The 22,327-nt window shown below is 37.1% G+C and overlaps 9 protein-coding genes, 14 long non-coding RNA genes and 1 pseudogene across 24 annotated transcripts, besides 2 other annotated features; 14 read left to right on the forward strand and 10 right to left on the reverse strand.

Annotated features, from left to right (window-relative positions):
* The first annotated feature begins 378 nt into the window (after positions 1–378).
* inv1 (external invertase, beta-fructofuranosidase Inv1) lies at positions 379–3,109 on the forward strand. The gene has a single exon (NM_001023290.3). It carries the CDS (start codon positions 1,251–1,253, stop codon positions 2,994–2,996), a length of 1,746 nt encoding a protein of 581 aa, NP_588300.1. The 5' UTR covers positions 379–1,250; the 3' UTR covers positions 2,997–3,109.
* Positions 3,043–4,222, forward strand: SPOM_SPNCRNA.1224. Its single transcript, NR_150086.1, has one exon. It is a non-coding gene; the product is annotated as a non-coding RNA, possible alternative UTR (long non-coding RNA).
* On the reverse strand, positions 3,118–4,061 carry SPOM_SPCC1450.01C (annotated as a pseudogene). The gene has a single exon. A coding segment is annotated over exon 1 (944 nt).
* A 380-nt stretch (positions 4,223–4,602) lies between the features above and the next one.
* On the forward strand, positions 4,603–4,989 carry SPOM_SPNCRNA.7475. Its single transcript, NR_196811.1, has one exon. It is a non-coding gene; the product is annotated as a non-coding RNA (long non-coding RNA).
* A 77-nt stretch (positions 4,990–5,066) lies between these two features.
* On the reverse strand, positions 5,067–6,833 carry SPOM_SPNCRNA.7476. Its single transcript, NR_196812.1, has one exon. It is a non-coding gene; the product is annotated as a non-coding RNA (long non-coding RNA).
* On the forward strand, positions 5,304–5,648 carry SPOM_SPNCRNA.500. The gene has a single exon (NR_150878.1). It is a non-coding gene; the product is annotated as a non-coding RNA (long non-coding RNA).
* Positions 5,766–8,240, forward strand: bdf1 (Swr1 complex bromodomain subunit Bdf1). Its single transcript, NM_001023291.3, has one exon. The coding sequence runs from the start codon at positions 5,806–5,808 to the stop codon at positions 7,540–7,542; it is 1,737 nt and encodes a 578-aa protein (NP_588301.2). The 5' UTR covers positions 5,766–5,805; the 3' UTR covers positions 7,543–8,240.
* SPOM_SPNCRNA.7477 lies at positions 6,935–7,689 on the reverse strand. Its single transcript, NR_196813.1, has one exon. It is a non-coding gene; the product is annotated as a non-coding RNA (long non-coding RNA).
* On the reverse strand, positions 7,805–9,558 carry SPOM_SPNCRNA.7478. Its single transcript, NR_196814.1, has one exon. It is a non-coding gene; the product is annotated as a non-coding RNA (long non-coding RNA).
* Positions 8,330–9,366, forward strand: utp502 (ribonucleoprotein complex protein Utp502). The gene has a single exon (NM_001023292.3). It carries the CDS (start codon positions 8,374–8,376, stop codon positions 9,094–9,096), a length of 723 nt encoding a protein of 240 aa, NP_588302.1. The 5' UTR covers positions 8,330–8,373; the 3' UTR covers positions 9,097–9,366.
* Positions 9,559–9,695: 137 nt separating the features above from the next.
* tef5 (translation elongation factor EF-1 beta subunit, guanyl-nucleotide exchange factor (eEF1B)) lies at positions 9,696–10,792 on the forward strand. Its single transcript, NM_001023293.3, has 2 exons — positions 9,696–9,798; positions 10,046–10,792. Exons 1-2 carry the CDS (start codon positions 9,719–9,721, stop codon positions 10,608–10,610), a joined length of 645 nt encoding a protein of 214 aa, NP_588303.1. The 5' UTR covers positions 9,696–9,718; the 3' UTR covers positions 10,611–10,792.
* On the reverse strand, positions 9,699–9,939 carry SPOM_SPNCRNA.7479. The gene has a single exon (NR_196815.1). It is a non-coding gene; the product is annotated as a non-coding RNA (long non-coding RNA).
* Positions 10,793–11,204: 412 nt separating the features above from the next.
* rox3 (mediator complex subunit Med19) lies at positions 11,205–12,257 on the reverse strand. The gene has a single exon (NM_001023294.3). The coding sequence runs from the start codon at positions 12,126–12,128 to the stop codon at positions 11,712–11,714; it is 417 nt and encodes a 138-aa protein (NP_588304.1). The 5' UTR covers positions 12,129–12,257; the 3' UTR covers positions 11,205–11,711.
* SPOM_SPNCRNA.1225 lies at positions 11,383–12,351 on the forward strand. The gene has a single exon (NR_150087.1). It is a non-coding gene; the product is annotated as a non-coding RNA (long non-coding RNA).
* grx3 (CIA machinery monothiol glutaredoxin Grx3) lies at positions 12,224–13,051 on the reverse strand. The gene has a single exon (NM_001023295.3). It carries the CDS (start codon positions 12,870–12,872, stop codon positions 12,372–12,374), a length of 501 nt encoding a protein of 166 aa, NP_588305.1. The 5' UTR covers positions 12,873–13,051; the 3' UTR covers positions 12,224–12,371.
* SPOM_SPNCRNA.7480 lies at positions 12,428–13,416 on the forward strand. The gene has a single exon (NR_196816.1). It is a non-coding gene; the product is annotated as a non-coding RNA (long non-coding RNA).
* A 28-nt stretch (positions 13,417–13,444) lies between these two features.
* Positions 13,445–15,217, reverse strand: dao1 (D-amino acid oxidase). The gene is made up of 2 exons (NM_001355932.2): positions 15,158–15,217; positions 13,445–14,723 (listed from the first exon to the last, which is right to left on the reverse strand). The coding sequence occupies exon 2, from the start codon at positions 14,595–14,597 to the stop codon at positions 13,551–13,553; it is 1,047 nt and encodes a 348-aa protein (NP_001342883.1). The 5' UTR covers positions 14,598–14,723; positions 15,158–15,217; the 3' UTR covers positions 13,445–13,550.
* Positions 13,553–14,879, forward strand: SPOM_SPNCRNA.7481. Its single transcript, NR_196817.1, has one exon. It is a non-coding gene; the product is annotated as a non-coding RNA (long non-coding RNA).
* A 145-nt stretch (positions 15,218–15,362) lies between the features above and the next one.
* Positions 15,363–15,706: an LONG TERMINAL REPEAT.
* A 554-nt stretch (positions 15,707–16,260) lies between these two features.
* On the forward strand, positions 16,261–16,492 carry SPOM_SPNCRNA.7482. Its single transcript, NR_196818.1, has one exon. It is a non-coding gene; the product is annotated as a non-coding RNA (long non-coding RNA).
* Positions 16,283–17,593, reverse strand: wtf16 (wtf antidote-like meiotic drive suppressor Wtf16; the record flags this gene model as incomplete). Its single annotated transcript, NM_001023297.3, has 6 exons — positions 16,283–16,389; positions 16,440–16,502; positions 16,543–16,734; positions 16,780–16,992; positions 17,042–17,287; positions 17,455–17,593. The coding sequence occupies 6 exons, from the start codon at positions 17,591–17,593 to the stop codon at positions 16,283–16,285; spliced, it is 960 nt and encodes a 319-aa protein (NP_588307.2).
* On the forward strand, positions 16,593–17,987 carry SPOM_SPNCRNA.7483. The gene has a single exon (NR_196819.1). It is a non-coding gene; the product is annotated as a non-coding RNA (long non-coding RNA).
* Positions 17,906–18,252: an LONG TERMINAL REPEAT.
* Positions 18,147–20,404, reverse strand: plb5 (phospholipase Plb5; the record flags this gene model as incomplete). The annotated part of the gene is made up of 1 exon (NM_001355933.2): positions 18,147–20,404. The coding sequence occupies one exon, from the start codon at positions 20,402–20,404 to the stop codon at positions 18,533–18,535; it is 1,872 nt and encodes a 623-aa protein (NP_001342884.1). The 3' UTR covers positions 18,147–18,532.
* SPOM_SPNCRNA.1226 lies at positions 18,277–22,120 on the forward strand. The gene has a single exon (NR_150088.1). It is a non-coding gene; the product is annotated as a non-coding RNA (long non-coding RNA).
* Positions 21,188–22,179, forward strand: SPOM_SPNCRNA.501. The gene has a single exon (NR_150879.1). It is a non-coding gene; the product is annotated as a non-coding RNA (long non-coding RNA).
* Positions 22,180–22,327: the final 148 nt, after the last annotated feature.

Here is a 22,327-nt window from a genome sequence, read left to right on the forward strand (position 1 = left end):
CTGAGTTTTGAAGTCTCAAAATACATCTTATGTATTGAACATTAGAAGAACATATAAGATAGATCTTGAGAGCTCAATTCATCGACATTCTAGCCATCATACTGCGATCTTAGACATTGTCAGCACAACCTTAGATCGAAAATGAACACGTTACCAAACGTTGTCTAAAACTTGCCGAATCTTATCTCCGCATTACTTCCGTAATCCTTAGTACATACGCTGCAATTTCGGAAGGTCATGATCGACTTTTTGTGTAGCTATAAGTGACGCAAATGAGAAACATGACAAGGTGCGATATTTAGCAAGATATTATGCATTTGATGGAGAAAGGAAATTTCGGATGTATATATAGTACCGTTAGCTGCGCTTTTTTTGGTCATCCATAATTTTCAAACTCACTGCTTTCGATCAGATTTACCGTTTTTAAGGTCTTTATTGCTTTGTGATCTGTAGGTTGGAACATCTATAGTTCATTTTCTAAAAGATCCTTTCATCGTTTCATCGGATAGTAATCGTTCAAGAAAAAAAAAGAAAAAAAGAAAAAGAAAAAGAAAAGAAAAATAAACCGCTATAATTCATTACCTATTTGACTGAAGGTTCTTCATCTTGAATTGTTTTGAATCAAAATAAAGAAATTATTATTATTATTTTTTTTCTTCGCTTTTTCTTTATCCATTCGTCGAAACTATTTTTCTGCTGATAAAAGCAATCATTCCTTTTTCCTGCTTCTCTTGTTATTCGAATTTTAAACGACTTTTTTTCCTCGTCCATTCCCTAATTCTTTGCGACCTTTTCTGATTCTATCCTTGGTTTGTACTTTCGTTGTGTAATTGTTGAGAAAGTGAACTGATTATTTAATTGTTGTGAAAAAAATTCTAAAACTATTTTGTTTTTCTTGATCATTCATCCTTTGCTCGCTTGCTTGAATATTACAGAAATTCGTCTCCCTTTCAACGGAATATGATAATTTGTTGAATACTCTAAATCAATTAACACCTATCAAAAGCTGAAACATTAAATCTATTCTCACCAAAAAAAAAGACTCAAGCTTCTTCGTTGTTGGCCGGTCTCTTTTTTGTTTTACGATTGTTAAATTTTATACTCACAACTGCCAATTCTCCACTTTTGACTATTTATTGATAGTCCCTATTTAATTTTCTGTTCACCGATTATCGTCTTTTTTGTAAATAATCTTTCTTGGAACCAACCAATTAATACGTTATAATCGCTAACTTTGAAGATTTGCTACAATGTTTTTGAAATATATTTTAGCTAGTGGCATTTGCCTCGTCTCTCTCTTATCATCTACAAACGCGGCTCCCCGTCACTTATATGTAAAACGTTATCCTGTCATTTATAATGCTTCCAACATCACTGAAGTCAGCAATTCTACCACCGTTCCTCCTCCTCCATTCGTAAATACAACGGCCCCTAATGGGACTTGTTTGGGTAACTATAACGAGTATCTTCCTTCAGGATATTACAATGCTACCGATCGTCCCAAAATTCATTTTACTCCTTCTTCCGGTTTCATGAATGATCCAAACGGATTGGTATATACTGGCGGCGTCTATCACATGTTCTTCCAATATTCACCAAAAACTCTAACAGCCGGCGAAGTTCATTGGGGTCACACAGTTTCCAAGGATTTAATCCATTGGGAGAATTATCCTATTGCCATCTACCCCGATGAACATGAAAACGGAGTTTTGTCCCTCCCATTTAGTGGCAGTGCAGTCGTCGATGTTCATAATTCTTCCGGTCTCTTTTCCAACGACACCATTCCGGAAGAGCGCATTGTTTTAATTTATACCGATCATTGGACTGGTGTTGCTGAGCGTCAGGCTATTGCGTATACCACTGATGGTGGATATACTTTCAAAAAATATTCAGGAAATCCCGTTCTTGACATTAATTCACTTCAATTCCGCGACCCCAAGGTAATATGGGATTTCGATGCTAATCGTTGGGTGATGATTGTAGCTATGTCTCAAAATTATGGAATTGCCTTTTATTCCTCCTATGACTTGATTCACTGGACCGAGTTATCTGTTTTCTCCACTTCTGGTTATTTGGGGTTGCAATATGAATGCCCTGGAATGGCTCGTGTGCCCGTTGAAGGCACCGATGAATACAAATGGGTACTCTTCATCTCCATCAATCCTGGCGCTCCATTGGGAGGATCCGTTGTCCAATACTTTGTTGGCGATTGGAATGGTACAAACTTCGTCCCCGATGATGGCCAAACTAGATTCGTAGACTTGGGTAAGGACTTTTACGCCAGCGCTTTGTATCACTCGTCTTCCGCCAATGCCGATGTTATTGGAGTTGGATGGGCTAGCAACTGGCAATACACCAACCAAGCTCCTACTCAAGTTTTCCGCAGTGCTATGACAGTTGCACGAAAATTCACTCTTCGCGACGTTCCTCAGAACCCCATGACCAACCTTACTTCTCTCATTCAAACCCCATTGAATGTTTCTCTCTTACGAGATGAAACACTATTTACCGCACCCGTTATCAATAGTTCAAGTAGTCTTTCGGGCTCTCCGATTACTCTTCCAAGCAATACCGCATTCGAGTTCAATGTCACACTCAGTATCAATTACACAGAAGGCTGCACAACAGGATATTGTCTGGGGCGTATTATCATTGATTCTGATGATCCATACAGATTACAATCCATCTCCGTGGACGTTGATTTTGCAGCTAGCACTTTAGTCATTAATCGTGCCAAAGCTCAGATGGGATGGTTTAATTCACTTTTCACGCCTTCTTTTGCCAACGATATTTACATTTATGGAAACGTAACTTTGTATGGTATTGTTGACAATGGATTGCTTGAACTGTATGTCAATAATGGCGAAAAAACTTACACTAATGACTTTTTCTTCCTTCAAGGAGCAACACCTGGACAGATCAGCTTCGCTGCTTTCCAAGGCGTTTCTTTCAATAATGTTACCGTTACGCCATTAAAGACTATCTGGAATTGCTAAATATTTTGTTTCAAGTTAGGAAAGTATAATAACTTTTGTCCCTGCATATTCAATTGTAAAGTTTAGTTTATCCTTTCATCGTAACCACAATTGTCACCTAAATCTCTAAAAATCTCTTCACTTATCTAGTTAATGTCGTAACAAAAAAGTCCAGTAGCTTCGGGAAATGATGCTTGGAATCATACAAGTCGACGTGGGTTTTCCCTTCAACAATGTACAGCTCTTTTGGCTCGGAAGCGACAGCATATGCTTCCTTTGAAAAATACAGAGTGTCAGCCTTCTCACCAGCTATGTACAACAAAGGCCTAGGAGCCATTTGTTTAAGAACATCCGTGGCTCCATAAAAGCCAGCCAATAACTCCATGCTCCACGGCTGGAAAATACCGGTGGATCGAGGATGGGAACCACGCGGTGTACAATAATAGTCATAGGCTTCTTTGAATAATAATGGGGTGGCATCAGACAATTGCTCTCTTTGGGGGAATAAATTGAACAAGTCATATGACTCACCCTTACAAATTTGGTTCGCGAGGCAGCGGCACCTTCTAATGCAGAAGATAATTGTTCGGTTGTTTGCATAGGTTTTCCATCAGCATTTCTAATACCTTCACGTATGACGCTACCAAAATCTGCAGCAGAGACAGTAGCAACCGATTTAATACGTTTATCCGTTGAAGCTGCGATGGGAACATACATTCCTGAAGCACAGATTCCCACCGCTCCGATACGACTCGGATCTACTTTGTCTTCTAGGATGGACAGGTAAGTGACAGCAGCTTTGACATCCTCGATACGTTGAGATGGATCCTCAATTCCTCTAGGTTCACCACCAGACTCACCTTGATAAGCCGCGTCAAACACTAAAGCCATAAATCCATTTTCAGCAAGAAACTTAGCATGAAAACTGGCCGTTTGTTCTTTGACGCCACCGCCTGGATAACCGACAACCACAGCAGCCTTTGTGCTAGCAACTTTACTTTCAGAAACTGGCTAATATAGGATGCCAGAAATAGGGATACCCCTTGAAGAAAATGTGACTTTCGTAGACTTGATTCCTGCTGACATTGTACTCGAGTTGGATAACGTTAGATTTTGAAGTTGAAAGGGGAAGTTAGTAATGTACCAGTAACGATAATGATAAATTCAAAGCCATTAACACTTAACATTACACAATAAAATAATAATCGAATAAAACCATGCTGTTCTTCAATCAAATTCACATTGTAATACGATATGAAAATATAAATATAAAAATAAAAATAATAATAATAATAATAATTTCCACCTTTACGTGGTAGTAAAAGAAATCATACAGAAGTTTTTTCGTTTCTTTCAGAGAATATTTTTGTTTAAATAAAGCTTTGTTAATAAAAAAATAAATAAATCCACAAATATGTATTGTTTGCAAGGTAGAAAACAGAGAATACACTAAACAACAATACCTACCTAAGTGTACAATGTTTATACACACACTTGAATTTTGATTTTATAAATTTAATGTTAAAAAAAATATATTAAACTAATTTGCATGATAAGGAAGTCTGTTCATTATAAAGTGTTTTCAGTACATCTCTTTATTTTTATGGGGAAATATTTTGTTCTTTACACTGCTAAGAAACAGTAATCACACTCTGACTTACTATAAACGGTTTATGCAAAAATGTGCTTATCATCACTGAATAGTTTTGTACAAAGAGGTTTCCCAGTATAAGTACCTTTCATAATATGTCTAATATAACTTCCTCATAAACTTTTAAAAGTTCCAACCATATAAACGCTGGGAGACATTATTTCAAAATTAAAGAAGAACAATTTTTAATTAAAATAGACCAATTAAAAGAAATGTTTTGGAAAGGTACATTGTTTTAATTTCATTACATGCTTGAAACCCATTTTCCAGTCCTTCAATGTTGATTGACTTGGCTAGATAAAAATTCATTAAGGTAGACCTAAGCGAATGTAGAGATTTATGGAGAAATTAGATAGTGCTTTCAAATCATATCATTAAGAACGAGTGTAAACCTATAATATATATTATGATTCAATTTGTGATTGCAACTCTTGAACAAAGTAAACAAAAGACAGTGTTTGTCAGCTCTAGCGATATTCCAAGCTTTAGTAAAGTCGAACTGTTTATGCTTTAAAAATCCAATAATTACAAAAGGCATACCAAATTCAATTAACAACGTCGCATAGTCTACTAGTACAAAATTTCTCTAATTATTGTTTGTGAGTTTACGCTATAAAGATGTCTATCTGTTTATACATTAAGTTATTCTACGAAATCCAACGTATCGATAAAACAAATACTTTCTCTCATGGGCATATATTAATTAAGAAATTAAACACAACTTGTGAGTTTTTGCCTGCTCCTTCCTATGCGCTCACAAGGAATAATTCTGGTAGAATTCAAAAAGTAATTAAACCAAAACCATACGTTGAAACAACCCATTCTTCTTGGTATACAAATTTCGTAGGTGTGTGAGTAATTTCTTCAGCACTTTGCAGTTTTACGATACAATAAGCACACTACCGTAAACGTATAAAGAGACAAGAAAATTTTTCAAATAATAAAACACCATACTAATGATCAATTCTTCGTTGAAACAACTTTCTAAGAGCTCATGAAACAGGCTGTACCTGAGCCATTTTCCATACTAAGTATACTAGACGGTCCTTTTACGAGGCAACGCATCAGTTTGTTAACATTCAGTATTTTCCAGTCACGTGACTACTTTCGGTTGTGCCCGAACCTTGAATTTTGAATCTACCCTTCGCCAACCTCAAAATTGCTGGATTGTACCAGAATATGAGCAGCGAATCGCGTGAAAATGAGGTCAAAGCTGAGACAAAAGATGAAATTGCGAATGATGGGAGTCCTCAGTTAAATGGTGATAATAACATACAATCAAGTGATGGTCATAACGACGAAAATGAAGAGTCGTTATCGAGGAAGCGTGACTCTTCTGGTGCGACTGTGGGCGATTTGAAACAAGAGGAAAAAGAATCTATGCCCAAAAAAGAACCTGAACCGACTGTTAAAAAGATTCGTGGCAGTGGAATGCCTCCGCCTCAACAAAAATATTGTTTGGCAATTGTAAGACAATTAAAAAGAACCAAAAATTCCGCACCATTTAAAGTCCCAGTAGACCCCATAAAACAAAACATTCCAGATTATCCGACAATTGTAAAAAACCCCATGGACTTGGGGACAATTGAAAAGAAATTAACAAGTTACGAGTACAGCGTTCCTCAAGAATTCATTGATGACATGAACCTGATGTTTTCAAATTGTTTTTTGTATAATGGAACGGAGTCACCAGTTGGATCGATGGGTAAAGCTTTGCAAGAGGTATTTGAGCGGCAGTTAAAACAGTTGCCCGACGCAGAACAACCCGCAGCTGCTCCCGTGAAAAAGTCCAAACAAAAGTCGGCCTCAACTGCTCCCCCTCGTACTAGAAGAAACTCATCTGTTAGCTCTACATCAGCCAGCGTTGCTGCGTCTACAGCTCCTAAAGCTGCTTCTCCAGCTGTTCTCCCGGAAGGTAAACCCAGGCGCCGTAAAAACAACTCGCAAATGCGCTTTTGCTCAACTGTGTTAAAGGAATTATACAAAAGACAATACGAGTCGTTTGCTTTCCCCTTTTATCAGCCTGTTGATCCTGTAGCTTGCGATTGTCCGGATTATTTTGATGTCATCAAAGAACCCATGGATCTCAGCACTATACAATCCAAATTGAACAAAAATGAGTATTCTACTCTTGAGGAATTTGAAAGCGACATCCTTCTTATGTTTAACAACTGTTTCACCTATAACCCTCCTGGCACTCCTGTTCATGTGATGGGCCGCCAATTAGAGAATGTATTTAAGGAAAAATGGGAAGCTCGTCCCAAGTTTGATGATGCAACCTTGGTTAAACAACAGGAGGCGGAAACAGATGCTTTATTCGATAATGGTGAGGAAGAGGAGGCTTTGATGTCCGAGGAAGAAATCAATGGAGCCAAGTTTGCTGCTGTGGATAAGCAGATATCTATGCTACAGGACACATTGGAGGCAATGAAGGCAAAAAAGATGAACCGTATGAGGAAACCTCGTCGCCGTGATCTCACCAAGGAATATGGTCCTATTACCTATGCTATGCAAAATGAGCTTGCCGAGCGCTGTAATTACCTCAGTGCTGAACAACTTTCAAATGTCGCTGAAATTTTACGTGAAGAGATGCCTTGGCTTCGTGATACTGATGAAATTGAAATTGATGTCGGCAATATGAAACCAGAAGTATTCCATCGTATATACCGCTATGTTTGCAAACCCGACGCCGATTCCTCTGAACCTGCTTCACCCGTCCTTATGCCAACTAAGCCAGAGAAGAAAAAGGGCCGCGTACTTTCTGAAACGGAGCAAGCTGAAAAAATCAGACGTTTGCAACAACAATTAGATCGTTTTGCTGGCAAAACGTCTCCCACTTCTCCCGAGTCAAATAACGCTGCTAATGTTTCCGATTCTGAAAGTGACAATGAAAGTGAAAGTAGTGAATCTGCTTAATTAATACTTCCTTAGATGAGAGGTATCCTTTGGTGCCTTTTTATTTTTAATGTTTAATGTTTTTGTAACCTCTCACTTCACTGTTTGTGATTTCTTCTCAGTCCTGTGATATTTTTGAGACCCGATTGCATCTCTAATTTTACATATTTAAAAATTTCTTTAATGCATCATTACTGTAGTAGCGCAAGCTTTGGGTTTTTGCATCGCCTGAGAAGTTTTAGATGGTGATTGAAAACTTATGATGTATATACGAGCTTCTCTTATTTAATGGCATTCATTGTGAGGCAATCAATCTTGAAGACTTCCTTACGACTTTGAATTTTTCCTTTCCCTAATTGCTATTCACTACTTTCGTATCTTCTTCAACAACGATACTTTTGAGTTTTTTAAATTTGCATATGAAAGTCATTAATGATTTTTTTTTTGCTTCGGGAGTTTCTATTATTGTGGTCCTTTTTTTTTTTGGAAGGTTTCTAGCTGTAATATAGCCATTTATAAACCCTGTTTGAGATGTCTGTTTGTCAAGCGAGATTTTTTTCATGTCACTCTTTCGTCTTTTCTTTTTAACACCCGATAGGTCGCTGTATAATACAAATTCCCTTTATACATTATTAGATTAGTCTTGTTCTTTTTTGTACATGTGTTTAATATGGCTTAACAAAGTGTAATCTATAATTTCTTCATTTATCAAATTATTGGAATATTGCTAAAGTAGCGAAGTTCGAATTGTACGAGAGTAAAATTTTGAGAGTAGTGCACAGTTTGTATTCACCAAATTTCTATCCTCAACCCACCACCAGTTGGAGGTAAAATTGCGGTAGAAAGGCAACCATGGCTGCCACAACCGGTAATATTATCAAATTTGAAGAAAATGCAGATTCGAAAGATTTGCTGGAGCAATGCTTGAATTGCTCTGATGTTGGTGTTGTATCCAACACTGTTCGCAATATGGATGGTACTATTGCGGCTGATTTAGCTAGAACTTTAATCCCAGCCATGTTGATAAATATGCAGCCATCCCTTGCGATTTGGTTGCATTGGATTATTGTTACACATGGTGGATATTTGACCACCGTCATGGATTTGCAGGATTCACTTGTTCAGTTACATGAAAAGCTTGTACAAAGTGCTCATTTAATGACTAAAATTTTTTCTTTGTCCGGAAAATTAAATATGGTTTTATCTCAGGAAGAGATGAGGCAACGTCGACTTGATTTTTCGAGTGAAGATGGAGAAGAAGAGGAGGAAAACGATTACATCGATGAGGATGTGGATGAAGCAGGCTACGATATAGAGGTAGTTGATGAAGCAGAAAATGATGACATGGACAATGATTTGGAAGCAAATGCCGATGCGTTTGATGAAAGCAATTTGGAAGCTTCTTTGTCGCCAAATGCAGAATTATCACCTAGAAAAAGTCACATTGATCATGACTTTGTCATCCCGGAAGATGAAATGCTTTCTGAAGAAGAGGAACAAGAGGTGGAAAAACAAATTCTACCTAAATTTGTTGTCCCCGAAAGCCCAAGAAAAACTAGTCGCAAATCTCGGTAAAATCGGGAATACCTCTGTAAGAAAAAAATCATTCCTTTTGCATAACTTCTGTTTTCTTTTGATCATAATAAATAGAGTGTCTTGATCAATTTACAAAGCTCTACTTTTTTTCCTTTATATTTTATTGGTTCCTTGGATATTAATATTTGGTGCCATGAGAATGACGCTTTATCGTTTTATGGGTACGTGTTGGAATTCGGAAATTGTTTTTACTTAGTTTTAATCTATACATAAATAATATGGATACACCATACATGTATATAAACAAACCAAGTTTGTAAGTATTTGTAGATTGTGTGACTAACCTGCAGTCGTATCGTATATTTAGCGTGTTCATTCGAAAGTATGCCCATAATTTAATCATGAAGCCATTTGTTGGTTTGCTCAACAAATTTATAGTTCTACATTTCTTTTCATCTTCTCGAATATCAAATGTTAAGACAATTTTTGATATTTTGTAATAGCGCAATATTTTTTTCATTGTATCCAATATCAATTAGTGTAGTGCTGTATATATTAACAAAAAAATTGAAATAATATTAATTTATTAACATAAGTAAAACCTCCATAACTCTTGACAAACTACTCTAAAATTTTCTGCCAACAACCAACTACTTTAAAAATGGGTTTTTCTGATCTCACCTCTGACGCTGGTCTTAAGCAACTTAACGACTTCTTGCTTGACAAGTCTTTCATTGAAGGGTAAGTCATTTTTGTGCGGAAAATGCATCAAAATAATAGTGAAATACCATTTGATCACAAATCGTATTTTTTTTCCTTTGTTAAAAGTTCCCTATGGCATATCTACAAGTGCAAAGACTATTTTTTAAAGCCCTCTCAATTAGACACGATAGCCGTCTTTTAACAAAAAACGTGAAAATGCTTTGTTTGTATCTTTTCACTGAGCTTGATGTTTTTTAATTACCAAATCCTTTCTAACGTTTTATAGATATGAGCCTAGCCAAGCTGATGCTGTAGTCTTTAAGGCTGTTGGCGTTGCTCCTGATACTGCCAAGTACCCCAACGGTGCTCGTTGGTACAAGCAAATTGCCACTTATGACCTTGCCACTCTTCCTGGTACCGCCAAGGAGGTTTCTGCCTATGGTCCTGAGGGTGCTGCTGCCGCTGAAGAAGATGAGATCGATCTCTTTGGCTCTGACGAAGAGGAGGATCCTGAAGCTGAGCGCATTAAGGCCGAGCGTGTTGCCGAATACAACAAGAAGAAGGCTGCTAAACCCAAGGCCGTTCACAAGTCTCTTGTCACCTTGGATGTTAAGCCTTGGGATGATGAAACCCCTATGGACGAATTGGAGAAGGCCGTTCGTAGCATTCAAATGGACGGTCTTGTTTGGGGTCTTTCCAAACTTGTTCCCGTTGGTTTCGGTGTCAACAAGTTCCAAATTAACTTGGTTGTTGAGGACGACAAGGTTTCCTTGGAAGCTCTTCAAGAGGAGCTTGAGGGTTTCGAAGATTACGTCCAATCTACCGATATCGCCGCTATGTCCAAGTTGTAAGTTGTTTTACAACTAAAGCGTTCTTCCGTTTATCAGGGAGGTCCTTAGGAATTACAAAAGGATCTTCTCCTCTATATTCTAATGTTAGAGGGGAATGTGTGGATATGGGAAAGCAAATAATTAAATTTGTTTTTGGTTTATATCTATCGATTGTTTCATAAAGTACGATTTTTTTACCTCAATCGTGTTGTAAGCGTGTAAATCTGTATAATTAAGAAATATGGGGTTCGAACGGTGTATTTTATGCAATTCAAGCAATGGTAATTGACATAGAAATGTATGACAAGTTATTTTTTTTGCATCAATCATGAATACTGAAATTACGTCTCTAAAGCCCAGTCGGGTATTTACGATTGATGACTGTAATGTATGGGCAGTAAGTGAAACAATCTGTTTAATTTGGATGATCCAATACCATTTTTTTATGCTGCGGTTCTTTGCAACAGTCCTGCGTAGATCAACTCATATTTTTACTATTTCGACAATTGTTTTACACTTCTCAAAATTGGGTATTATTTAGAAAATACTCTTTACGATGAAATGTATATGAAGAAAAATAACTTTGAAAATGTATTACTAAAATGAATAAAACAACTAGCAACATATAGAACATAAGTTAATATGATTCAGTTAACAACGTTAAGAATACATTAAACAGTAGATGAGAAAAAGAATTTAAGTAATTTGTCTCTTGAGAATCTAGTAGAATCACCGAGATTAAACTATTGAAGTTAAAAGCGACTTCTTAGGAATAAACCTGAGAAAACAAAGATGAATTTTAAAAACGAAACAACGCCATGTAATAAATAAGTTTTCTAGACCGCAAATTAAAGAGTAATTAAATCATTTGGTATTGTTTCCATGCTTTGAAACGATGAAAAATCTCTGAAAACAGCAGATAACTGAACCCGCAGAAAGAGCTTCAAATATTTATCGCTCTTCTGAGTACAATCATTGAGTAATGGAAAGCAGAATCGACAAGTTTCAGTAAAAGCAACAAGTTTAGTAAAATTCGGCAAGAGCATTAAGGATTTGACCTGCAGTTTTAAAGCAAACTTTCACAGCTTTCTAGGATTTGATGAGCAATTGATGGCTCATCAATTACTTCTTTCTACGACTTGGACTACGAGGTTGAGAGGAATCACGACTAACATTGCCCATTACAACGTCGTCTTCAAGGCCAAACACTTTAGGATTAAAACCTGGAATAATGCCTGGCTCTACAGAGAACACATGATGTAAAAATTCAATGTCAATAGGAACTTCTTCTCGAATAGGGTTTGTAAGCCATTGTTTTATAGTATTATCACGAAGAATTTCATTATAACCTGGCAAGTCTTGGATGTAAGCCTTGTACGAACGACGCATCTTTCTCTTGTTACCAAATTCATCGACACGTCCAACCTTTTTAGCAAGTTCCGTAAGACCATAAAGCTCTATTAAATTCTGATGGGCAGAAGGCCTCGTCGGTTGGTAGTCTACACTACCTACATAGTGGTATTCAGGAGCTTGCGCCATGCAAATAAATTGACCAATGTAACAATAAGAATATATTATTGCATTCAAATTTTTTAAATATATATGCAATGAATGCTTTACTCTCTAAGTTGCTTAGCTGGATAGTTTGGAGTAGTGGTTGGTGGTTTAAAGAAGCTATAGCATACTTGGCTAGTATAATTATTGAGTTACTTCCAAGGGTAATCGATTTAACATAAATTGTAATTAATAAATTGCATCAAAACATATATTGAAAAATTAAAATTAGTCGGTAGGTAAAATTAAAACTTTATTATGTGTCCATTCATCCAAAGTAGACTGAAGTTTTTCTTCTTGGTACAGAGCACGGACCGAATCAGATCCACCGATGCTATGACCACCAACGAAGATGTTGGGCATTGTAGATATATCGCTAATGGAAGAAAGCCAGTCTCTTAACTCTTGAGTATGCTCGTAGTCGGTGACTTCTACAACCACTGCTGGAGGATCCAATCTAAGGGTTTCTGTTAGAAGTTTTTTAGCTGCAGCACTATAAGGACATCCAGGACGACTAAAAATGATAACAGGGTTTTCAAGAAATACTTCAAAATCTGTTGAATCCTTAGCAGGTAATTTAGGAGCAGATGGCACTGAGACATCTGAAAGACCTAAAGGTCCTGCCTTTGCATTTTTCTCAGGTTCATTCAGTGGACTGAATATGAAGATATGAATAAGCAATAACGATATTATAAGAGATGTAATAAGAAAAATCTTTCTATTAGCCATAATGGGATGTAAGCTTTCCTTTCTCTTGGTAATTTGTATGAGCTGACGAAAAGCAGCTGATTAATCAAATTATTGTGATTAAAGCAAAATAAAATAATATAAAATGAATAAACTATTACAATTAAATTCCCTCACAGTTGGTTTAGATAGTTACCCAAAACCTGTGGTATGCAAACGGTAGGCTGGTCGCGGATAGGTGAATTTAGGATATTGCGATTGAGGATTGAAAAACTTCTTTAAAGGCCCAAAAATTACTAATTAAGCTACAAAGATGCCACCGTTAATATGAATCAAGCTCAGTCTATTTTAATGCTTCTACAACAAGGGCACGGAAGGAAAGGAACCTTACTTGCTCGCATTAAGGATGCCAAGCACTTTAGTCTTTCAGATTATTCTCAAAAGATGTAAATTTTTTTAAATAATCGTCAAAAAACGTAAAGGTAATGTACAACATTCTAATGCTATTTCATCCTCATGATTTAGCAACTCTCAAAAGCTAATGAACTACTTGTACACGTGTATCGTAGAATTGAAATGCGTTTTAACAAATCCGTTAAGTCTATAAAACATGGTTCGAAATTTGGTATAAAAACTACCTCAAATGAAGCGACCAATTATCCTAATAAAAAGAGGGGAGATAATGCTCTAAAAAATATGAAACGTGATAAAAAAATAAACCTAAGCCAATTTGATTTTAGGAAGAGCCAACATGACAGAGTCAAGAGCCATACCATAACCAGCTTGGTATCCTGTGCCAGAAGCACCGTAATCATGAACAAGGGGGACTGAGGTGCCGGGAACAACATCAAGCTCTACGCGGGCACCACCCTTTCGAGAAGGACGGAATCCGACACATTCTTGAATAATTTCAGCACCCTCCGGACCCTTGCCGTGGAACAATTCTGGCATCAAAGCCGATGTTCTCTTAAGGATATCCAAAGTGTCTTCAGGGTGAATTTCACGATCCCAGTTTCCTGGTTGCATGAAACCGCCGCAAATGACTCCACCATTTAAGGGACGAGGAATAATATAGGTATCAGAGTTCTTGCCATTCAAAATGCGAGTTTCTGTTACATGAGGAGCCTTAACCAAAACAACATGTCCACGAGTCGGATAAACGTCCGGGTCTTCAACGCCACCCAATTTGGAAGCCCAGAGACCAGTGCAATTAAATACTACTGAAGCTTCTGGAGTTTCTTCGACAGTCTCTTTGATGTGACTCAATTCTTTCTTTTCAAATTCGACGCCAGCTTCAATGAGCAGCTTGTACATATAATTCAAGTAATGAGGAGCGTTGATTAAAAAGGTGGTGGCCTTATGTCCGTAGATACATTCTCCTGGAAGATCTTTTTCAGGGATAACTTTGAAATCTCTGACATAGGTATTCCAGGATCTGATTTTGTCGTGTTTCGGCTCGTACTCCCACAATTCTCGAAGATCAGCAAAACGGATTCCTGCTTCAGGACGAGTTTTCGCCAAGTAGGCGAAACGATGGTAAGTGATTTTATCCCAGCGCAAAGCATTGTCATCAGTAGCAGAAATGCTACAGAAATTTGCGCCAGCCCAAGGGGAAGTGTATTCTACAGAACGATCTTCAGGCGTATACTTGGCAATCACCTTAATACGAGGAGCAAGACCCAAGTCTGAAAGAATCCAAGCAGTGGTCAATCCAATAACGCCAGCGCCAACGATGACAATATCTCTTGGCTTATTTTCCTTAGTCATTGTTTATATTAAAAACGGGAAGGAGAGAAATCGAGAGAGCAATGGTTGAGTAGAAGGAGAAAGGGCAATTAGACTGCGAATTTAAAACGCGAAGCAGGGGGAAACGAGTGCGCAAATAATTTATATCTAAATATTAGAAGCAAGTTAGCAGTCTGAACCCTAATTGGCAATGTCATTAACGGATTAGAGGTAGAGTAAAAAATTAAAAGCAGTTACAATGGGAAAATACAGTGTAACAGGCAAATCAAGTATTAGAGGATTGAAGTTAAACAGTACCATATTGGATTAATATATGCTTGCATGCACTTTTGCATACAATATAGAAGAATTTCTAATGGATGATATTGTATTGTAACAACTATACATATATTAATCACTTTCAGCAGTTCAATTCGCTACAATCCCTGTACAAACAAAAGTACCAACTAAAGCGCTTTAACGATGCATAATCCACATTGGGGAGTTCTCCGGTTTTTTTACCATAAACGCCGTATCAAAGTGCCGTGATTTTCTGTAAACAAGTATAACGAAACCTCCGGTTATCCGTATAGATTACTTACCTAAAAATGATTGTAAATTAGCTTTCAATTTAGCTCAGGAAGAGTGTGCGAAAGAGGAGTGCTGTTCGTTAGGACTACCCACCCTTTTATAAGATTCAGATTTGCGACTAGCGGCTCCAATTCTTATCTTCTTTACGTAAAACTCGCACTTTGATATCCGAAACAATCTACTGAACCGCAACGCAAATCGGTAAAACCCATATCGTGTTAGCTACGCAGTTTGATATCTGTTTAATGATACAAAGCACTGCGGTGAGCTTTACTTGCGATCTACAACATAGCGGTACGCGGTATGTTAATTAAAAACAATATTATAATCATCGTTATAAGACGTCTAGTAGTATCAGTCACCGATAATAACTGAAATGAGGCCCAGTGGTAGCTCTATTTATAACCTTTCTAATATTTAATAAACTAATCTTAAGTAATATTCTGACATATAAAACAGACATCAAACCGCGTAGCTAACACTTATGCATCATTAAAGAACCCAACTTATGTTCGGTATATACGTTTACTGCGTTATTAGATACTCACTATTGCAATGTGTCTTTAGGTTATTACGATAACAAATCATCGTTTTAAATCACAATATTTTATTATGCTGTTCATTATTTTGTAAACATTGAAATTTGTTTGAATTGAACCATTAAACAAAAGGAAAAAATGATAATTAAGCTTGATTCATTAAAAATCAAGATGAAGGAGAAATGAATGCAATAAACGAAAATGAAATTGTGAATTTAACAAGGCGGAACAACGAGTTTTCCGATTTCATTAGTTGGTTTAAAGTTGTCGTAAACAAGTTAAACCATTATTGTTTGTGTCTTGGGTTCCATTAAAAAAGACACATAATTAGACTCGCATCATAATAAATAAGAGATTCGAATCTCAATGCATATTATCCAGATTATCCAACATCGCGAACCATTTTAAGCGATGCATTGGTTTGACAATTTTTGGTAATTGAAAGAATAAGTTAAGCATACATTCCATAAACTTATAAAGAAAGAGGATAATTAAAGAATGTTAGTGCTTATTTTTTAAAAAGCCGCAGCTTCTCTGCGTTGGTGATTGTCGTAAAGAGGTTTTCCAACTGGAGCGACAACTACAATAATAAAGCAATTAGACTTCGCTTTCGGCCTCCGTTTCTTCCAAGGGAATGTTATTATTATTATCGTTGGCACCTCTAAACGCATTTCCTATCCGCCCAATTGCATTTCCTATACCTTCTAATCGGGTAAGTAAAGAATCATTCATACAGTTGGTTGAATACACATACCTAGGAAAGAAGCTATACCATTCCTGATAAATTTGGGCATCCTTTTGAGAGCACCTGGACATTCTGATACGATTAGAATAAATTACAGGAATATTAAACAAACCCATTTCGTAAAAGAAAAAAAAATTGCCTATAACAAAGAGTGAAGTGGCTTCAATTTCGTAGCCTGTCGCGTCGATATGTTTATCAAATAAATACATCAAACCTTTCGTTACAATAACGACACAACTTTGTACACCCAGCACTTGAAACAAACCAGAAAACATATGCTTGAGTGTCCAGAATGGAAGACGAACTGCGTGTTAGCGGTCAGCATTGGTAACTCCATAACTTCACATACCATATAATAAAAATAAAAGTAAAGCAGCTGAAATACTGCATGTAGAACAGATGAGAGCCTTGTCTAAGTTCAGGTTACCGAATTTGATGCAACCAAAGAGTACAAAACAAATGACTACCCATAATAACCAGATTATTACTACCCATTTTTTCCTTGAGTTGTACAAGCCGACCGCAGTTACTTTAACTGCCTTGGTCCAAGTTTCATAGAAGTCTAATGAGTTAGTGACTGAAGGTAAGAATAACCCCATTGTCTCACTTACAAGTCAAGAATATTAAAGCCAAAGTGCAAACAAGACACCAAAATCCAAATAATGTCCATTCCGCTGCACCATAATTTTTAAAGAAAGCGTCCTTATACTTTAGATAACAAATTGCGAGTACATTCAGTACATAGATTGGTGTGAATGATATTAGCAGTTTTATCAAGAAAGGGGAAGAATTATCTGTCGACCTGGAAGGATTGTTTTCTCTATGTGTGTTAGGAGAATTGCTTACACGTGCGTGATCTGTTTAAATTAATATGATTGAAAGACTTTAGTAAAGAAAGAACATGTATTAAAATGTGTGCATTGCATGGCCAACTGTAAACAATGACCAAAGCATGCAATTTGACTACGATGGCAAGCTTCAATTTCAATTGAGTAATTCCTTTCTTATTATTTACAATTCTTACCCGAGTATGGAGGCAGTGCGCCCTCTTCCTCTGAATCATATTCTGGAAGTAGCCCTTTTTCCAAATCGATTTCATGTCCTGTCTTCGATTCATCTCCTTCATCTATAGGACTTTTCAAGGAAGTGTAATTATTCTTCATTTTTTCAAGATCATTCTTTATTTAATAAAATACATGCGCGAATTAATTGCTATAATTGCGACAAACGAAACAGCGAAATCAAGAATTTTCACTCTGGAGCCCAATTTCAGCCGTTCAACATAAAAAACGAGCAATTTCTTTCAAAGAAGACTTCTCTCTTTAATAATAGTAGGTAAAAGTTAAAATTCGAAAACTCATTTTCAAAATGCAATTGCTTCTGACACATTTATTTTGTCACTGCCCTTTTTATTTACCCTAACTTAGCTTTCCTTAAAACGTTTTTGAGAAGCAAACGTTGTAGTATAATTATAATGTCAGCTACGCAGTTTGGTATCTGGTTTAACGATATATAGCACTGCGGCGAGATTTCTAGGGATTTACAACATAGCGGTATGCGCTTTGTTAACTAATAATATTATATTTATTGTTATAAAAAGTCTAGTAGTATCGGTCACCGATATAGCCAATAACTGAACTGAGGAATGAGGTTCAGTGGTAGCTCTATTTATATTTTTCTCTAGTTGCTACCAATGTGTAACTTGTGTAGATAGATGGACAAACAGCTACAATCATCAATAAACTAATGTTATGTATATTTTAGCATGACATATAGTGCTACGCAACGTAGTATATCGTAGCGTGCTGGACTACTGCTGACACAGTATTTGAGTTGAAACATTTCTGCAAAGGTTACATAAATTAGTGTCATTTAGAGCTTAGGAATTCAAATTCGATGGTGTTAATGGCTTCTTGAAGCTTTTTTCATTCCTATATTTATTCACTATATCTTCCTTCTCGTTGTTTATGAGCAATAAGTAAAGAGCCGACTTTTGCTGGTTCTTAGATTAGTGAATATATGAACATTAGTGTTTCAATGCTTTACGCTCTATGCTACCATGGAAAAGATCGAACAAAATGGATTGTCGTGAGCGTTGCATACTAAATCTTGGCTGACAGAACTGTAGGTGCATATGTAGTAACGGTCGTGCTTGCAATTGTTCCATTCCAACAGTATTGATTAAAGCAAGAAGCACATTGACTTGGAGTCGACATGTTTTTGCGTTCCAAGGAACGTTGAACGAGAGCGCATGCAACGCAGACAGCAAATGAATCACTGTTATTTTGGGTAGCAGCAACAGCGGCATTTTCAATCATTCCACTGGACAAAGTATCTTCCAGTTGAACAGTGTAGGTAGTGACATTTGCATACATAGTCCAAGGATAGTTGGGGAAGTAAACTACAAGAGGAGGAGTATCGTCATTAACGGTATGGTTTCCGGCTGTGGTGTTTCTACCGTCGCAACCGAAGAAAGTTGGATGAGTGTTCAAACCAAGAGCCAAAAATGTGTTGGTATCAGGAATATATGGGAAACCACGAACGCCAGAGGAGTTAGTGGCTAAAACTCTTTCATATGTAGAAACTAGGGACGATCCATCTGGCCATCCACTCGTTGCGCTTTGATAACCCCCGTCAATCGCAAAAATAACATCTACGTCTCTTTGTGGATGAAGCAAGGGCCAAAAGGGAATACCTTCACTATCTGAGCCACCGTCTATTAATTCAATAATGGGATACGGCTCCAAGGGATTGGTAGTGGTTGTATTGGAAGCATTTCCATAACCTTGGTAAGGGTTGGGATAAAGACCTACATCCAATTGATCTTCGGCAAGCATTTCGAGGAAACTAAGGACAGCATTGTTAAAGGTATTATTACTAGCGGTGAGTGATGCATTTGTCGCAGGAAGGATACCGCTAAAAACATTTGAAGAGGTACCCATGAGGAAACCAGCGTTGTCGAAATTACGCACACAGGATTCATTAAGAGGAATGCCATTAATAAGGTGTGTACCTGTATACTCCATGGGTATAAATGATTCCACCCCAGTGTCCCAAGTACCAAATTCGATGGGTGTAAATTCAAAGACAGTGTCGTTCAAAGGGATTACGGTTTCACCCTCTATGACATTATCAGCAATGATGATGGGAAAGGGAAATTCACCATCCTGGAACCACGTTTCATTTGTTACACTAGAGAATGTAGTATTAGCACCTCCAGTCAAAGGATTGACAAGCTTAAGAGCCAAAGCACGGCCCCAAAGGTCAGTAATGGAGACATTGAATCCAGCATTCTTCTTTTGCAGAACTTGCTCAAACCACTCTTGGTAAATATAAAAGTTCTCAAAAGCGTCGTCATAGGGAGCGAAGAGACTGTGGTCCAGGTTCCAAACGTCGTCGTGCAAGAAAGTAATATTGGCAAAGTTGTTAACCGCAACAGATCCCACAAGCCAAGAGCCACCAGAAAGACCAGTAAGGTACATGGAAGATTGAAGAATACCACCAAGAGACGTAGTGTTACCATTTCTAGCATCAAATGCATTAATAGCGCCGGCTCCCGTTAACATGGCAGGAAATCCACCGCCAGAGATTGCAATTCCCAAACGAGGGCCATCTGTGTCATTCAGCACACTTTTTGTATCGATTTTTAAGCCGGTTTTTGAAATAAAGCTTTCCAATGCACTGTTAACCTTTGAGACACGTTTGTCAACAAATTCTTGTTCACCAGTACTAAGGCCATCGGAGGCAGGTCGAAGCAGAGAGCCACTAGGGCAAGCAACAGTATAAGGCGCATACGATGGGCTTGTGCTACGCTTGGAAAGGGGTATAGAGTTTGCTGGCTTATCAACGTTATCGGGTTTCAATAATCCGATTAGTTCTGGGTCTGAAACGTCTACTTCATCGATACGAGAAGGAAGGCCCAAGGCCGGCAAAAGCTGGAGAGCGAGAAATAATCCAAAGGAAGATAATTTCATGTTTAAAAAAAAATAAAATAAAAATTAAAAAAGCAAGGTTGGTTTAATAAAGGATAAAAGGATAGAATACGGTCAATGATTCGTTTTTAAAAAAAGTTCGAATTTTTCAATTTTCTCTGAATCCAAAAAAAGCAAGAGAGTGATTAACAAACAGCGAGTTTCTAAAGTCTGAATTTTTTGAAATTTTCTGAGAATGAAAAAAATCAAGACAATGAAAGTAATCAATTAAAGAGCTTTCAATTGTCAATTCCCAATCTAGTAAGTTCAACGAAAAATATTTAGATATCTAGAGAGTCCGTCGAGCTACAATGTCAATAAAAGCAAATTAAGCATTTGATGGAGCGGTTCGGCAAGCGATGAGCTTAAACTATATTTCCATCAGGACACCTAGTTTTGTCGAAAAGGTTGGGATGAGACAGGATTTCGACATATTTCCAAGAAAATAATATCATGTTCTTTTTTATGATTTAACCTATCTTTTTCCATTGAAATAAAAAAATCCCAATTCAAATTTTCAAGTTGGGATTTTGCTTACCCACCGTCCGTTTTAGGAATAGACAGACGTTTTTGCTCATTTCCTTGCCAAACACAAACCGGCCTTGCCAACTTTCTAGGCATTTGTAAATTGCTTGCTTACCTACACAGATCACACTAAAGAAGGATGAATCACTGATTGTTTGTTTTAACGGGATTTACCGATTCAATCACTAAAGTTGCAACCTTTATTCATTTATTCCCAAGTGCTATATATATAATATATATAGGCTTTTGAGGATGAACTCACTTGTAGACTCACTTTTCGCATGACCCACGTTTCTCATGATCTGCTTACCTTGATCCGCAATTCGGCGTGGACTAGAAGGAACTCCGAAGATGCCATCTATGATGTTAACGATTTTCTATATGTAGCACCGTGAGATTATGAAATGGTGGTCATATTACTAAGTCTTTAGATGCCAGTTGGAGTTGGATTGCCTAGTTATCATTAGCATTCATGGGTACCATTTATGCCCTATTCAATAAATATTTCAGCGATTCTATAATGGAATATTTAGATCAACCTAGGCTCAGCTTTAAATGACGGGATGAATATCAACGGCTAAATTTATAAACGGATACCAACCCGATTGCTGCGAACTCACGGATGTAAAATTGTCTGGTAATGCAAATCATCGACAAGTCCATGATGAAACGACTTTCTATTTTTTTTTTACTTCTATTAACGTCATTTAATGTCCAACTCTTCTAGGAAATCCCCAAATTCGAATATTCAATAAGGTAATGGGGTGCGATGTTTTTAGTTGATTCACATTGGAAATATTTCAATTCGAGATATGAAAAACCATTGATAGAAACAGATAGAGTAGAAGTTATTGCTTGATGCAACAAAATTTGAAGATTTGTTAATTTACAGATTTGCTATTCTACAAAGTCTCATCCCTACAAGCAGAAATGGATCTGAATAGCGATCGCTTTAGTTAGGTCATAAGATCGGCAGTCTAAACGTTGACCGCACATGGCTACATTGTAGCCTTTATATTCTTTCTTTCTATTCCAGTTATAAGCTGATACAGTAGATCTTGAATTTCATCAGTTTGTCAAAATATCTCTCTCGTTTTATCATACTTTACAAACCCAAAACACAAACATAAGAAACTGCACTGAACTAAATGCAAAGCTATAAGGTATTGTAACAAGCTCACAATGTGATATATAACCATTTCGACAGAGTTATTAAGAGATACATTATTTTACACTTTGTTTAAGAGTTCCCGTGTATCCAGACTGTATACCTCCTTTGCTTAGTTCCCGTGTCTAAGGAGCTATAACAAAGAGTTTTGTAAACCTAGATTATGCACTGGCTTGTACGTCTTAAATAAATTTAAAGAACTACTGAAGTGTCATCGGTATGTGATGAATCCT

This window comes from Schizosaccharomyces pombe (assembly GCF_000002945.2).
Source record: "Schizosaccharomyces pombe strain 972h- genome assembly, chromosome: III".
Taxonomy (NCBI): domain Eukaryota; kingdom Fungi; phylum Ascomycota; class Schizosaccharomycetes; order Schizosaccharomycetales; family Schizosaccharomycetaceae; genus Schizosaccharomyces; species Schizosaccharomyces pombe.

Excerpts from the sequence above, each read along its gene's own strand:
- inv1 (NM_001023290.3), top strand. The coding sequence starts at position 1,251 with ATGTTTTTGAAATATATTTTAGCTAGTGGCATTTGCCTCGTCTCTCTC.
- bdf1 (NM_001023291.3), top strand. The coding sequence starts at position 5,806 with ATGAGCAGCGAATCGCGTGAAAATGAGGTCAAAGCTGAGACAAAAGAT.
- utp502 (NM_001023292.3), top strand. The coding sequence starts at position 8,374 with ATGGCTGCCACAACCGGTAATATTATCAAATTTGAAGAAAATGCAGAT.
- tef5 (NM_001023293.3), top strand. The coding sequence starts at position 9,719 with ATGGGTTTTTCTGATCTCACCTCTGACGCTGGTCTTAAGCAACTTAAC. Across the intron at positions 9,799-10,045 it reads GACAAGTCTTTCATTGAAGG|ATATGAGCCTAGCCAAGCTG; the intron begins GTAAGTCATTTT and ends AACGTTTTATAG.
- rox3 (NM_001023294.3), bottom strand. The coding sequence starts at position 12,128 with ATGGCGCAAGCTCCTGAATACCACTATGTAGGTAGTGTAGACTACCAA.
- grx3 (NM_001023295.3), bottom strand. The coding sequence starts at position 12,872 with ATGGCTAATAGAAAGATTTTTCTTATTACATCTCTTATAATATCGTTA.
- dao1 (NM_001355932.2), bottom strand. The coding sequence starts at position 14,597 with ATGACTAAGGAAAATAAGCCAAGAGATATTGTCATCGTTGGCGCTGGC.